Below are 17,109 nucleotides of genomic sequence, written 5' to 3'. Positions count from 1 at the left end.
TAAAAATATTTTTTCGTGGCGTCTTAATGAAGAAAAATGTAAATTTCTCCATTTCCATAAAAAGTAAGAAAAATTGTTTACATAGGTTGGATAAAAAGTAATGGCAACACTGCTGTCACGTGACGATGGTGCGTTCGAGAGTTGCCAGCTGTATGGACATGAACAAGGACTGTTAGATGAGTTAGTGCAGCCAGCGGCGACAGTACTCTGTCAATCTACTCTGCAGTGTGTAGAACGTTGACTTTCATAGGGATAGTGCGAGCGCCCTAAGGCCACGTTTACGAAACTAGAGCAACGTTCCTGGATCAAAATTGAAGTGACACGAGGTCGTAGTGCACATGAATGTTTTCAGGGACTGCATGAAGCATATGCCGATGTAGCGTTGCCATATCGCACAGTGGCACGATGGGTTAAAGCGTTCCGGGAAGGCAGGGATGTGAAAGTGATGTTCATTGTGGCGTATGACATTGATGGGGTAAAACTGCACCACGCTGTACCTCCAAGGCAGACGGAAAACGCGGACTACTGGAACATCCACCGTACTCACCTGATATGATCCATGCGATTACGATCTTTTCACCAAAGTGAAAGAACCACTGCGAGGGACCCGGTACAATACCAGAGATGAACTTATCCGTGCTTTAGGACGGTCAATACGGAACATCAACAAAGATGGACGCGCTGATGGTGTACGACGCCTTCCAAACATTTGGCAAAAGATAATAAATAAGGGGGGCGACTATATAGGAGGTACGTAAATGTTGTACCACTGTGAATAAAGCCATGTCAGAAATATCGAACTGTTGCGATTACTTTTTATCCAACCTTAGTACATGTCAATATAAACTTTAACTTCTCAGCATCAGAATAAACCATGGTTTTGATCATTGGGTGAAAGGGTTTCGGAGCCACAACAGTTTAAAGTTGCTAATTTTATGAAAATACGATAAATTTAAATATTATTAATTTAAACACTATGAAGTTCTGATGCCTCAAACTTTGCACAAAGCATTATATCACAGCTGTCTACGGACAGAAAAAGTTTCATTGTATTTAAAAATTCCAAGGTCAATTTTCTCTATATTTCGATCGATTTGAGATGGAATAGCCCGTAGTCTGTCCGCAAAGGTACTTAAAGAAATAAATTAATTATTAATTTCATAATGTAAATGCCATTAAAACCTGTCTTTCTTTTAGTGTCGTATAGCTCCTAAATTATGCCTGAGAGAAAGTGGGTTGTTTCACGGAAAATGATTCTAATTGCGAGGTCCATCACTCCGCGGAGATCCTGACTCTCCCTATATTTTGCAAGGATTCACTGTCGGATTATTTATTTATATTTACGTCATAGTTAGGAAAACTCAAAATATCCCAACCAGATAATAGGCCCAAGAAGAACTTCAATCCACGCCCGAATGCAGTCTCTTATGATTCCCACTCGTTATTCCTAGACAACGTCATCGATATTGAATGAAACACATGCCATCTGTCCGTCTAGTTCAGGGCCGGGCATGAGAGCGGCTCCATTTAGTCGCCCAGAGCTTCTTTCGCTTCGCAAGGCAAGGCGGAGCAGAACGCTCACGCAGTGGCGGACTCGCATTGCAGCTACCTTCCCTCCATTAATATAACAAGAGTTACGGTTGTTCTATTCATCCAGTCTGTCAGTACATAATAGTTTATAAGGATATTACATCAATCCATTGTACAGTACAGACTTTATAATATTGTTATTAATTTAATGAAATACACTTCGCTCTATGCACACACACAAATCATTAGGCTTATTTACATAACCCATATGCACAGTGCTTTAACAATTACATAATGGTAGGCTATTAATAATATAAAGGATTACAGTCAGATATAATGATAGGGTGTTAATAATATAAACATATGTAATAAAGGATTACAACAGTATAATATAATATAATATGATATATCATAAACTGTAATATACTATACTATGATATAACTTGTATAATTTAAAATTATATATTACTAAACGTATAATATTATAGGGATACGTAACAAGCTGTTTTTTACGGTGATGGGTTGTTAGCCCTTCGCCCAACCCCCAAGCTGGAGGACCACCCCTTATCGGCTGTCCACGACTGCTTATTCAATATATTCGCAGCTACCCTCCATATCTGGAGGCCGTCTAAGCGGGATGAAGTTACAGGAGAATGGAGAAAGTTACACAACACAGAACTGCACGCATTGTATTCTTCACCTGACATAATTAGGAACATTAAATCCAGACGTTTGAGATGGGCAGGGCATGTAGCACGTATGGGCGAATCCAGAAATGCATATAGAGTGTTAGTTGGGAGACCGGAGGGAAAAAGACCTTTAGGGAGGCCGAGACGTAGATGGGAGGATAATATTAAAATGGATCTGAGGGAGGTGGGGTATGATGATAGAGACTGGATTAATCTTGCACAGGATAGGGACCGCTGGCGGGCTTATGTGAGGGCGGCAATGAACCTTCGGGTTCCTTAAAAGCCATTTGTAAGTAAGTAAGTAAACGTATAATAACTTACAATGCAATATAAATATCAAATAGATACTCTTCTTAATCAGTTGGACTGTTCTATGACAAATTAAACACTTTGCTAATCCACTGCTCTCTACCAAAAAGAACTCTTCCTCCATGATACATTAAAAGCAGTGGGAGTAGCAGTCCGCTTTAGTGTAAAAGCGGAAGCTCTGGCTTCAAAGTTCGCCATCATACTACAGAGTCACCACTGCACCGACACTGAATGACGTACAGTATGCATACGTCGCAGCGCTCGGAAGAACATCTCTTTAAAGCACACAGCGCTCATTTCTCAGAATCACGTAATGTGCCCAGCCCTGGTCTAGTTACAGAATTTTTTGTCTGAGCTGTTTGTATGATTTTGTTGATAGTCGTTAACTACGAGTCAATTTATCCAGGATGATGGACGTGGAATACGAATACAATAATTTTAGTAAATACTTAGTAGGCCTTCATTTGAAATCAGTGGCGACTAGTGATATTTTTTGTATGTAGGATATGAGATCGACAACTGATGACCAAGGTAGGAACTAATATAATAATAATAATAATAATAATAATAATAATAATAATAATAATAATAATAATAATAATAATATAGAGCATGCAAAATCAATACAAGTAGGCTTATATTAGTCTTTGACTCACCGTTCTGGAACTGGCAATTTATTAGTAGTGAAGTTCGATTGTCCTCTCCATTTTAGTTGCGAAGATGGCTCCTAAGCCATTGTACTGCCCGATATTTACCGATGCTCCGTTTATATTGAGAGAACGAATTAAGAACGCCAGTTATAAATTTTTTTTTTTTTTTTTTTTTTTTTTTTTATTCGGCACCATCGACTGATTTGACAAAATATTTCCGGACACTCGGGATATTGTTTGTTTTCATCACCACGCGACGTAAAACCATATTGCAAGTATTCATCACTATATTTATCTTACGAAACGCACTACGTTTTTGTGAATCCCGAAGGGAATTTTTGCTCACATTATTTGAATTAGCACTGCTATCATCTAACGCAGAACTTGATTCAGATTGTCTTTTGAAAATAAAAACTTGTCCATGATAAAATCTAAATAAAACACTTTTGATAAAATAGTCACACTATCACTCGTTCACACGTATATACTGAAACTGACCAATATGTTCTGACGATTCTAAACTCTGTTTATTACTAAGTGGGAAGAGTAAACGAATTACTAAGCGTTGTTGCAGATGTTCACTTTCATTCGAATTATCGCCAGGCAGAAAAATTAAACTGAGCATTGTTGCAGGTGTTCACGTTTCATTGTAAAATCTGTCTCAAAATAAAATATACCATATCAAAGAAGCCTCTGATTGAGGTTCTGATATGTACACTTAACGGCAAAAAGAATGGGCGACTCTTGGTCGATAGAAATGCTAAGTTCTGTCGCGCGGTTCACTCGTGTAAACGTAACCCACTGCAAGGCGTTGCTGTGGAGTCTCTTCATTGAAAGTCGTCCGTCTCTAATGTAGTAAACCTTACGAGCAGTGTGTGGCCCAGTGGTAAGAAGTCTGACATCCGTACCACAGGTTGTGAGTTCGCTTCCCGGTACGGTAGAATTATTACTTTTTTATTTTAACTTCTACTTAATTCATTAGTTTAAATGTGAAATGGCATTTGTTAACAAACTTCGTTATGCCTGCCTTGTAAATTTATTATTGCTCATCACCTGTGGGCTATTAATAGGTGAGACCTGGCCTGTATAAGCAAAAATACTTGTTTCACATCCTAAAAAACCGGACGCATATCAAACACAAATGATTAAATTAACAAAAACAAACTATTTTTGAATATGTTAACAAAACAAGGCCTGTGGTGGGGACTAGTATCTCGTCCACAAACCACCTGCGTCAACAACTGCCCTCATTCTGCACGGCATGGAGTCCACAAGATTATGGAGCAGGTCTAAATTCTTGGCCATCCTCCCACGCATCTAGAACTCTGTCCCACAATTCCTCAGGTGTCCGAATGGGTGGTTGTTCTGCCCAATTAGAGCGTAGGATCCTTTTGACTGCAGCCCACAAATTTTGAATCGGATTCATATCTGGTGAATTTTGAGGCCAGTCGACCGGGTCGACATCACGCCTCCTCGTAAACAATCTTTGAATCCGGTTGGCGGTGTGTATCGGATGATTATCCTGTTGTATTAACAGATAGCGCTGTTGCTTGAAAGATAGAGGGAGGTTTAGTATTTATTAGAGTTTGGGCATATTCTAAGAGATATCGCCACATAATTGTAGTTTTGCGAGGCACATGTGATGACAAATTTGTAATTAAAAAAAGATTGGGGGAGATTCGAACCTTGAGCTACTACTATCAACTTGTTCAATAGACCAATGCCATAACGACTTACGCTACTGTGAACGTTAATATCAGTTCGGCATAATACATTGTTTTCCTGTTCATATTCGCTCCGGTTTTTGTATTTATCAATTTTATTATTATTTCACTCTTCAAGGGCCCTGATGTATCTAGAATCAACCCGCCATTAGATTTTATTACATATTTTAGACTCTTAAACAAAATACAGCAAATTTAAGAGGTTTAATTGTTACCGGGTGAACTATGGCTTTGACGAGACGAGCATGCGCAATGTATGTCTCTGGAACTTAGAAATTGTCGGCCGGCCCATTCTTTTTGCCGCTAAGTGTACATCTATTATCAGGCAGCACATCTCACTTGATGATATGTGTCAGAGGAAGAACATTGTATGCATCTGAAGTCTGACTAGTGGAATATGTAGCTAATCGGCGATGTATGCATTGGAGGGGGAAAGGAACTGGCCACCCTACCCCATTATCTCCTGGCCTAGTTGCCTCATTAGTGATACCTTATTGGTGTTACTTATGAGGTTCAAACCTGTCTTCGGACAGTTGACTAAACAACAACATATCAAAGACTTCGTTGTAAATAAAAAATGCGTTACAAAGAGACTTTCTGGATTGCATAAAATTTATTTTTCAATTTAAAAATTGCGCGACACACCGGTTGGAAACACCTGTAATAGTCAGTGGCGTAGCGTCAATGTAAGCTGAAAAGCTCAGCTTCCCCAGTTAATAATAATAATTTCATAATAAACCTGCAGTTTATGAACAAAATTATTTATTAATTTTAATAGAGTTTATATTTATGCGTTAAATATTGTGATGCGGCAGCTCAGGATGATTTGTGATGCAGCAGTAAACAAGCCTGCACACACCAGCTTCCAAGCAGACTGGTTTCTTTCACTCATTCTTCTGTGTAACCCATCCCGCAGATTCTCCATCCCTTTCTAACTAAACTACCCTTGTCGCAAGGCACGGAAGAAGCTAGCTTTTACATTGAAAGTTTCCGAGTTATCCCTTTCGTGAGGGTTTGTTCAGTTGAAGGTTAGTGTGCATTGCGGCTGATATAATAAATAATGAGTGAAATAACAGTTCCTGACACCAATTTACTTGAATTTTTAGGACAATTGTATTATCAAGACTGACTTACGAACAAAAGTGCGATTTAAAAAACAAATGACCATGTCTATTTGTTAGAGATATGTGTAAACCATGAAATCATATTTTACTATGTACCATTTGAGGTCATGCCTTATTGGTGTTACTTACGAGGTTCCAACCAATCTTCGGACTGCTGACTTGAAATTGACTACTATTTATTTTAAGACTATATTTTTGTAATACGTTTTCTCATATGTACATGAAAGACAACTTGAGTTAGCTTCCCCTGCTCAAAATTTCATGCTACGCCACTGAATACAGTGTCTTCTCAATGGATCAGTGGCTAATAAAAATGACAGTTCTACAAATTCAGAAACCAGTCGATCACCTTGTCACGTATCACACACCAGTGCTGCTAATTTAAAAACGGGTGAATCAATCAAATAACGAAAATATTGATGGATCATATTTGGCTTTTGGATTTACGTATACAGGCAATAAAATTGCTTCCGACGCCCTTTGTGTGCCATGAAACAAAGTGTTCAATAACAGTTCTTTATTGCCCAACTGGACAGTGTTCTTTATTTAATTAGCTGGTATGGAAAAACAAATGTATGAGAAAAGCAAAAGTAAGAATTTATAGTGGGAAGACCTATAATGACATTGCATTAGAAACAAGAACCAAAACAACTCAAACTAGGCAGACGATGAACACAAATTAAATGAAAATATTAAGAAAGATAAGTGGCAAAACATTATATGACAGAATCAGAAATGAACAGATAAGAGAGATGTGCGTTGTCGGCCCGGGTGGCGCACTCGGTAGAGTGCTGGCCTTCTGTGCCCGAGGTTGCGGGTTCGATCCCGGTTTAGTTGATTGCATTTAAGTGTGCTTATATGCGACAGGCTTATGTCGGTAGGTCCCGCGCCGTGGCGTCGCGGTCTAAGGCATGCCGCCTAGGACTAGCGTTACGGAATGCGCGCTGGTTCGATTCCTCATGGGGGAAGAAATTTTCTCATGAAATTTCGGCCAGTGTATGGGACCGGTGTCCACCCAGCATCGTGATGTACTTGGGGAATTATGATAGATAGCGAAATCCGGTTGCGAATACCAGCTATAACGGCTGGGGGGATCATCGTGCTAACCACACGATACTTCCATTCTGGTTGGATGATCGTCCACCTCTGCTTCGGCATGTGGGCTTGAGGCCAGCAGCCGACTGGTCGGTCTAGGCCCTTCATGGGCTGTAGCGCCACGGATTATTATTATGTCAGTAGATTTACTGTCATGTAAAAGAACTTCTGCGAGACAAAATCCCGGCACACTGGCGACGCTGGTATAACCTCGGCAGTTGCGAGCGTCGTTACATAAAGCATGGAGAGAGAGAGGGAGAGAGGTGGAGTATAACCGGTAGCAGAATGGGTAGGGAGAAGGAAAATAGAATGGAATGAGCATGTGGATAAAATGACAACGGAGAAAATCGTTAGGATTGCAAGAGATAAGGATCCAATTGGAAGGAGAAGTCCAGGAAGACCAAAAAGAAGAAGGAAAGATTTGATTCATGAATAAAACAGGCGATAACGCCTACATAAAAGAGAAGAAGAATAAGCATTGAACAGCACGTTTGTAATCGCCACACACAGCTATGTTTATCTAACCAAAATAAATTATATTTGCTTATTTCAATAGTCCATACAAAACTCTTGCCAATAGTTCAGAATCCTGTATATGATTTTCTGAAAATTCCTTTCCATCTGCTTGATTTTTCCTACTGAGCTAGGTCTTCTTTCTGATCACTCTGCCATGTAAGTTGTGTTTTCTCAGTAACCTCTGGACAGTTTTATCATTAACATTCGTATGTAACTGTTATATTTCTGTGGCAATTTTTTTTCGCACTTAACGTCGAATCCTAGAGAGCTATTTTACAACGGCTGATAATATTAATATACATTCTTCCATTGTTTCTTGTTCACGTTAACACTTGTTTAAAACTTCAAACTATATTAGTTGAACCGTTAAAAGTGTTATAATTTAAACAGGTTATGTACAGTACCTTAGACAGACGGGTCTCGAGCATTAGTTCGTAGGTCACTGAAGATGACGCCGCACTGGTGTCGAACCGGGGACCCGTCTGTCTAAGGTACATAACCTGTTTAAATTATAACGCTTTTAACGGTTCCATTGATATAGTTTTACGTTCTTCCATTATTGTGTGAGTAGTCGTTGCAATGTTTGAGACAGAACCATTGGCTTCAACTACATCTGCGTAAGAACTGTTAGGATACACAGTTTACGTAGGTGAAAGGTGTCTAGAAGTGCGAACATAAACATTACAGTACCGGTATCATTTTGACTGTGAGATTCCTGTACTTTAAGTAGTAACCAGCATGGTTACTTATATATCATATTGTTTAACAGTTACTCATTTGTTCATGTTAAATATACACAAATGTTGGTAAAGGATTTATAAAGAACACACAGTTTCATAAACATTTTTCTACTTAAGATACGTACAGAGCATTTTCTTACGTAATGTAGTCGATCGGATGGATAGCGTGCGACTCTCATGAAGGCCATGCAACATGCAGCAAACCATCTCCCACATGCTCGGTAGTTCAGTTGTCTCTCTGTAGGAATGGTTATGTTGTCGTTAGATTGCGTGTTATTCTTCTGATTGTGTTAGTGAAGTGTTTAAATTTAGGAGTGGTATTTTGTTGCTGTTGCTATGTGGAATGGCAACATTTGGAAATTTCTTTAACATTATGATATTACCTTTACGAAATCACTCTTTTTCGGATAACTCTACCATACAAATTCTTTACTCTAGGCCTAATATAAATTTATGTGGTGCCATGTGAGGAAGCTAATCTAAACACTATACGAACACAATTATAAAAATAACACGCAATCTAAGTCAACACAACCACTCCTAAATCTAAACACTTCACTAACACAATCAGAAGAATAACACGCAATCTAACGTCAAGAATAGCACGCAATCTAACGTCAACACAACCACTCCTAAATCTAAACACTTCACTAATACAATCAGAAGAATAATACGCAATCTAACGTCAACACAACCACTCCTGAATCTAAACACTTCACTAACACAATCAGAAGAATAACACTCAATCTAACGTCAAGAATAGCACGCAATTTAATGTCAACACAACCACTCCTAAATCTAAACACTTCACTAACACAGTCAGAAGAATAACACGCAATCTAACGTCAACACAACCACTCCTGAATCTAAACACTTCACTAACACAATCAGAAGAATAATACGTAATCCAACGTCAAGAATAGCACGCAATTTAACGTCAACACAACCACTCCTAAATCTAAACACTTCACTAACACAATCAGAAGAATAACACGCAATCTAATGTCAACACAACCACTCTACAGAGAGACTGAACTGGTCTTGCCGAGCGTACAGGAGACGGTTTGCCTCCTTTTGCATGACCTTCATGCCAGTCGCATGTCGCCTGGTCAACCTACATTTTGTAAACGAAAACTTTGCAGAAAAAATTTGAATTAAAATGTCGAATGTATGATATTTGCAGAGAGTCATTGTATATTCCATTAATGTATATTTAGAGTTTGGGCGTTTAAGTATAGATTTAGATAAAGTTGTTACAGTATATCCCTAAATTCCAAATTACATTTGCATTTTAATTTCCCCTAAAAGAAGATCGTAAATAGGATTTTATAATCGTTTTTTAATTACATCTGGTTACAGTTTGGGAACTGTAATGTGTAACTTGGATGATAGGCTAAGGAGGACTATACTAATGGACTCTGTGTTAGAACATTGTGTTAGTGACTTTAACAATTTTAGACTTAGATTAGATATGGATCTGTTTTCTTTCAGAACTGAAGGATGGGGGAGCGTGTGACTGCACCACCACCAACCTCTAAGCACCGCCCCTGGGAGTCTGCTCAGGCCAAGTCATACTCTGGCCAGGGAGTAGTTGGAAGCCCAACCTCTTTAGCTGAGATTTTTGATACAGCATTCTCTTCCACAGTGGATCATCCACCTCACAGCAATGAATACAGACCCGGTGAGAAAATGTTTCATAAAATTGAAAGAAAATGGCTACTTAGTTTGAAGGTTTATTTCTTGGGATATTATGATGCATTGCAATCTTAAGTGATTACCTTGTAACGATCGGTAATGTACAAATGAGACGATAGTCAGAGAAATAAGAAAGATAAGAACTTGAAGAAAAAGACAAGTTTGAAGAACGAAGAGGAGTAGAGGAATAAGAAGAAAAAGAATGGAATGAGATGTACACAAACAAGAATTGAAGTGTGAAGTTTGGTGAAGTGAAGCAGATATATTAGGATCACAAATTGTTGCTGAAATTTAAGTGCAACTGTACATTACTGATGATGAGAATTAAAAAAATAAATACTATTACATATACAGGGTGAGTTTTAAGTCCACCAACAAACTTCAGGGGGTGATTCCTGACTGAAAATGGAGCACTAAAGTTCATATCAGCACCACATGTTCTTCCATATCTGGTGTACACACAGTCTGCGGCCGTCCTGCACGTTCATCTGTCTCAAAGGACCCATACTCACACAAAAGTCGAAAAATGGCTCCAAATGTTGTGTGATGTGGGTGGTGCTGGTGCTCGGTACATCCGTGCTGCCTCTCGACCGTTTCCACCTGCTTGATCATTCACGAACACCATCTCGGCTTGTTTCTGGAATGAATACTGGACCATTGTGCTTCTACACACACAACCCACACTGCAAGTTATGAGAGAATGTCGTCAGTGCCATCTACTGTGGAAATTATGCATTTCCGGACACAAGGTGATATGAACTTTTGTGCTCCATTTTCAGTCAGAAATCACCCTCTGAAGTTTGTCAGTGGGCTTAAAACTCACTCTGTATAAGGTAGAAAATAGTTACACATTTTCTTGAATTCTTTGCTATGAAAAGTACACGCATATTGTATTGGAACGGTGTGGTGTCTGTTGGGTAAGCCTCATATATGTATTAAGCTATGTACTTTAAATTTCGTTGAAACACTCGTCTTTATTTTAACATTAAACATATATCAATATTATACTTTATTCTTGATTACTCTTTCTTTAGTCCCGCGCCGTGGCGTCACGGTCTAAGGTATCCTGCCTAGACTCGTGTTACGGAATGCGCGCTGGTTGGAGTCCTCATGGGGGAAGAAATTTTCTCATGAAATTTCGGCCAGTGTATGGGATCGGTGCCCACCCCAGCATCGTGATGCACTTGGGGAGCTACAATAGGTAGCGAAATCCAGTTGCGAATGCCAGCTAATCACACGATACCTCCATTCTGGTTGGATGATCGTCCACCTCTGCTTCGACATGTGGGCGTGAGGCCAGCAGCCGGCTGCTCGGTCTAGGCCCTTCACGGGCTGTAGCACCACGGATTATTATTATTATTATTATTATTATTATTATTATTATTACTATTATAATACTCTTTCTTTAACACTTATTTACCACTAATGATCTGAGTTATTTAAGTTAACAACTGTCAACTTCACTATGTTAATATTGATGGTATTTTACCTTAATTGATTTGTTTCGACGTGGTGTGCATCATCTTCTGAATTCCGATGAAGCACACCACGTCGAAACTAGTCAGTTAAGGTAAAATACCTTCATAGTTTAGTATTAATATAGTTAAATTTAAAAGTTGTTTATTTAAATAAGTTAACATATTAATTGATGAGGTAGCGGGAAAATGGGCCTATATGTCTATAGGTCCCTTTTCGAGAGAATGTTTAATTCGATTCTCCGTTTTAAAATCTACTTGCTTATATAGTTTCGTTTCAATATCTTATAAATAGAGAACAGGGTAACTAATTGAATGAACCCATGCACCCTTGCGTTGTTGTGGAACTCAACAAACATCATTGAAGATGATCCTCAAAGTGAGTGTGAGTCCATCCAGGATGTGCACTAAAGTGTAAACTGCACTCCGAAGATAAACTTTGAAGTGAGTGTGAATCCATTCTAAATTAATGCTAAATAACCTGCAATCTGTATTCTGTACCCAGCAGATATTCTTGATTTTTATGTTTCGGTACAATTTATGATGTAACTATAAGATATATGTAAGAAATATAATTTTACTAAAATGATTATGAACTTGTAAACCTCTGTAATGTGCGCTGTTTAATGCCGATGTTTAATTTCTACTAAAATGTAATCATATTGAAAGTATTTTGATAAAATAAACTTGTTCTCTGGAAAAAAGGCGTATAAAATGCTCTAATAAAATATATAACACTATTGAAGTCGAAATCCATTATCTAACAAAAACTTGTAGACAAATATTACTGTAACAGTATGCAAATTGTTATTTTGATAAAAGTGCATTCAAATCGCAATTACATAAAAATAAATCTTTCAATCTTTGTTTCTCGAAACATGACTTTTGCTTATGGGTCCTTTTTTCTGGCTACCACCTCAGTAGTGATTCTACTTTATGTAGGTAATATTCTGTAGTACTAAATTAAGATCAGCTTTGTAGACAAATTTAATGACACATACGTCTTCACCTTCTTTTTTTTTTTTTTTAAGGAAGTAATGTGTTCTTGTTATAAGCATAATGTTTTTATTGTGCAGGTGAAATGGAGTTTGAGCCTCTGTTTGCTGAAAGTGATGCAGATGACGTAGATGTAGTGTCACTAGAGCAATTTCCACGCACACCAGCAGAACGAGCTGTTGGTGAACCGTTGTATGCCCAATACCGTCGCCGTACAGATACTTGTTACAGGCGTGGTGGTTGGCCGCCACCACCCTCTTCACATCCAGAGCCTGTACCACCGCCTTCTTATTACCGCTTATTTCAGTCTGAGGATGCCCATACATTCAGTGATGCCCGCATGGAATGTGACACAGCTGTATCCAGTAAGTAAAACAACTTTATATAAGAGTCAGTTTCAGTTCATATATTTTACAGTTACAACTGGAATACATTGAAATAAAAGGATTAACTAGAATTTACTTACCCATGACATGTGAGTTAAAGGTAAGCTTCACTTTTTAAGAACTCATTACTCTTATCTTCCACAGAAAAAAAAGTATTTTGACAGAAGATGAGATTCTCCATCTCTCAATTAAAGAATAGGGATATCCTGAACTAGCACCAACAGATTGCGTGCGTGTACTTTGAGGGATGCGCTTTGCGTGTGCATTTGGTTTCCAGTATATAAACATTGAGGATTTACGTAGTGTATTAGTACATTAAATACTCTTTAAAAAAACTCAAAATGCCAAATTTTTGTTGCGTTCCTATATGTAAAAACCAGGGAAACCCTTTTGTCTTCATTCAAGTCCCGAAATATTCTGAATACATGCTTTAAACCTTAGAAAAGAAAATTTAACTAATTAAATTGCGCCTTGAAAGTGTTAGCTATTAAACAAAAATAACTACTTCAAGTAAGGAATTGCTGGCTACAATTTCATTTTGGAAAAAGGAAAAGAAAAATTAATCAAAATATATCCAACCTCGATAGCAAGCTATGTTAGCTTAGATTATATTCAGTACTTCTAGCAGTTTCCGAAGTTTACGCCTGCAGTAAACTCTCGATTAACAGGGATGTTTATTATCCAGGACGATCCATAGTGAAATCCATTTCGTGAATAAGTTTCTAATGTGTTGTAGACTAATTTATTAAAACCATTTTTTTACTTCAAATTTTGAAAATCATCCTACATAGTATTCAAAACTGCATGTCCTTAATCTACAAAACATAGGAATAATCCTGATACTACTGCGATCATGTTGTATTATCTTATCAAACATTGCATTTGATCTTTCTGGAACTAGAGAAAAAAATTCGAGGAATTCAATCTCGATAGTCCCTTCCCTATAAAAAAAATACATTGGTGGCTGCATATCCTGTTTTTAGGGTACGGTACTTACAATACTAATGATTAAAGAGGTAATATTCACCTTCCACAAAGTTCCTATTTTTTATTTATGTTTTCTTTATTCGTGCACCTCATTCTCAAAGTTCTCGTTTAGGTTCATGAATATTCAATTTACTCGTATCTATATTCTGCATACTGCAGATTTCCTCATCCATCTCGTATGGGGAACCGCTCAGCATTATACAAGTTTACGCTATTATTTATTGTAAATTAAATTAAATTATGATATAAGAAAATACTTAATTATATTAAATTATACTAGATTATACAAAATAATTATAAATATAATTTTGACACGCACAGAAAACCAACAAGCGGGAGAACGTAATCAACTGTAGCATATGACATAACATAGCCCTACAACATGTTGCGCCACATGGAATGCTCCTGCCATCTAACGGTAAAACTTTGCATAAGATATCCCTATTTTCGGATTACCTATTCCCCCCCCCCCTCCCCCCAAAAAAAAGTGCGTTATTTTTAATTGGTGTACAGTAGTGATATGACTTATACATTCTCTTATACTTTCTCAGTTGTGCCTACCACAATTGCGTAACTTTCTTTAGGTCTCTGTCAAGGTAAATAAATAGAACTAAGTCCATTAAAATTTGTAAAAGAGATTATCCGTTTTTTTTTTTTTTTCAAATAACTCTTTACTGGGTCACGTCCATAATGATATGATTAAAATTACGATGTCACGAATTAACCAATCCACTTATTTGGTATGATATGTAATCATATAATTAATTTTATTTAACACTACAGTAGTCGCTGTAAGTTTCTGTCACCAAGTAGTCACTGTGAACTGACACTCCGCAAGCAAGTAAAAGGGCTTAAATTTTTTTACAATCATGAAGAAGTTATGGACAAGCATTTTCTTAGAAATTATATACAGAGTGAACCAGCCAGGGCTAGACTCCTAACTGCACTCATATGAAATGACGTTACCATATGCAGACGATTCGTTCCGCGCTTTGCTGTTGGTATTGCGTAATGACGAACTTACTGAATTCACAATTCATATTCGAGATGACGTCCTTGTGATATCTTGCACACCATACTCCTATTTTTATGTCGTGTAGTGGTTGTCCGTGAAAACGGTGTGGATTTTCATTGTCCCAATAACGATTGTTTTGAGTGTTAACATAAACACTGAGATGGAACCATGCTTTGTCACTATAAAAATTTAAGGTGGGGTCAAGTAATGCATCATACACTGACTGTTGGAACCACAAGCAAAACCTAAGTCTGCCCTGATAATCGGTTTCCGTTAACCTGTGAACTACACGAATTTTGTAAGGTTTTAATTTTAATTGTTTCATACCTCTTATCACTGAGTCCCGGTGCCAGAGAGAATTTTTCTCCATTCTACCAATTCTTCACTAGATATTAATAGTTCTCAGTGGAGCGATAGTCTGCGTGCGACCACTGGAAGATTAATAATTTCGAGGGAAAAATTGTTCCGGAGCCGGGTATCGAACCCGGGACCTTTGGTTTAACGTACCAACGCTCTACCACTGAGCTACCCGGGAACTCTAACCGACACCGATCCAATTTTTCCCTCTATATCCACAGACCTCGAAGTGGGCTGACAACCGTCAAGCAACCAACTTCGAGTGCACACTAACTCTGTGTGACTTAATTTGTGGTTTTCTGTTAACGAACAGTGAACAGTGACGTTAACAGAAAACCACAAATTAAGTCACACAGAGTTAGTGTGCACTCAAAGTTGGTTGCTTGACGGTTGTCAGCCCACTTTGAGGTCTGTGGATATAGAGGGAAAAATTGGATCGGTGTCGGTTAGAGTTCCCGGGTAGCTCAGTGGTAGAGCGTTGGTACGTTAAACCAAAGGTCCCGGGTTCGATACCCGGCTCCGGAACAATTTTTCCCTCGAAATTATTCAAATCAACTTTACAGGGAGTTATACCTGAAATCTTGATTTGCACTGGAAGATTAAGTTTGCAGGTCAGCATGAATGTGGAATAGGACATACAAAATATCTCAATTTTGAAACTATTTTTATGTGAACGAAGTGTTGTTGTATGTCACTATCTAAAATATCGCATTCGTTGTGTACTTACAAGGTTTTGTTGCCTTTTTAGTGGCTGGAGGAGATCCGTATGATGCTGCACGACGGAAACGTGTGCTTCGAGAAGGTGATAGAGCTACTGCTACAAAACTGAAAGCCAAGAAAGGTGATCACTCCCGGCATGGAGCTGCAGGAGAGAGCAGTTCAGGTGGTGCATCATGCAGCTTCCATCACCCTAGCAACGAGACTGCCCGTACAGGGGAGAGACCCTCTGGTGGACGCCAGCACCTGCCTCCAGCCTGTTACCCACCAGCCGGTGCCAGGAAGAAGATTGTACCGCCACCTCCACCACCTCTTCCAGCTGAGAAACGTCGTTTCCAATTGTTTGCTGCTTCAGATGACACAGATTCTGATCTTGATATCGTGAATCAGAGTCACGGAGCCAAGCTTCGCAGTGTGAAGCTGGAGCAGCAGCAGCAGCAGGAAGAACCTGTTCCCTCAGGTCAGCAGCCAGCACCAAGCCTCAATAATTCATTTCCAGGTGAGGAGAGGTTCTAGTTCTAAGAGAGCTGGATTTCATAATTTTGTGAGTGTTTAAATGAAATTCTCTGAAATACCTGTTCTTAGGTCCATCAGGTATGCAGACACGGAATGTAGAGGATGGGCCTTCTGCTCCTGACCTTCAGCTAGATTGGTTGTCGTCTAGTAGTGATAGTGATGACACTGATGATGATAGTGGCATTGAAGTCGTCAGTGTGCAGTACAAACCATCAGCACAGAGGGTGAGTTATTTGTGGGTCAAATTAAAACTAGCAAATTTGTATTTAAATTCGATTACCTTTAAGGCATCTTATCTATCTTATATGTCACATTTAACCATGCATTTTCTCCTTCGTCTTCTTTTTCCCTTAAAGTACAGAGCTATTATTATCATAGGTCCCAGAAAAGAGCAGACGGGCACAATCTGCGTGGTTTCTGCCGCGCGCTGTTTCTCCCGCGCAATCGACCTCCAGTAGCCATATGGCATTCAGTGTGCTTAGAAGTCATGTAATGAGACCCTCAATTCTTCAAGTATAAAACGTTAGTGTATAATCACAGTTTAGTATATACAGTTGCGAAGCTTGGGATGATTTTTTGCATTTCTCG

At 38.6% G+C, this 17,109-nt stretch overlaps 1 protein-coding gene across 3 annotated transcripts in view; it reads left to right on the top strand.

The window, feature by feature from the left end:
* LOC138703733 (bromodomain-containing protein 4B-like) overlaps positions 1-17,109 on the top strand; it is a 73,051-nt gene that overhangs the window by 20,877 nt on the left and 35,065 nt on the right. For all 3 annotated transcript variants that reach the window (XM_069831859.1, XM_069831860.1, XM_069831862.1), the window contains 4 exons: positions 9,869-10,058; positions 12,624-12,908; positions 16,037-16,504; positions 16,591-16,745. In XM_069831859.1, the coding sequence (XP_069687960.1) occupies positions 9,878-10,058; positions 12,624-12,908; positions 16,037-16,504; positions 16,591-16,745 (1,089 nt within the window). In that variant the 5' untranslated portion in view covers positions 9,869-9,877. The remainder of the gene's footprint in view (positions 1-9,868; positions 10,059-12,623; positions 12,909-16,036; positions 16,505-16,590; positions 16,746-17,109) is intronic.

This window comes from Periplaneta americana, chromosome 7 (assembly GCF_040183065.1).
Source record: "Periplaneta americana isolate PAMFEO1 chromosome 7, P.americana_PAMFEO1_priV1, whole genome shotgun sequence".
Taxonomy (NCBI): domain Eukaryota; kingdom Metazoa; phylum Arthropoda; class Insecta; order Blattodea; family Blattidae; genus Periplaneta; species Periplaneta americana.
Note: the sequence above shows the minus strand (reverse complement) of the source record. Positions and strands in the feature narration are given on the sequence as shown.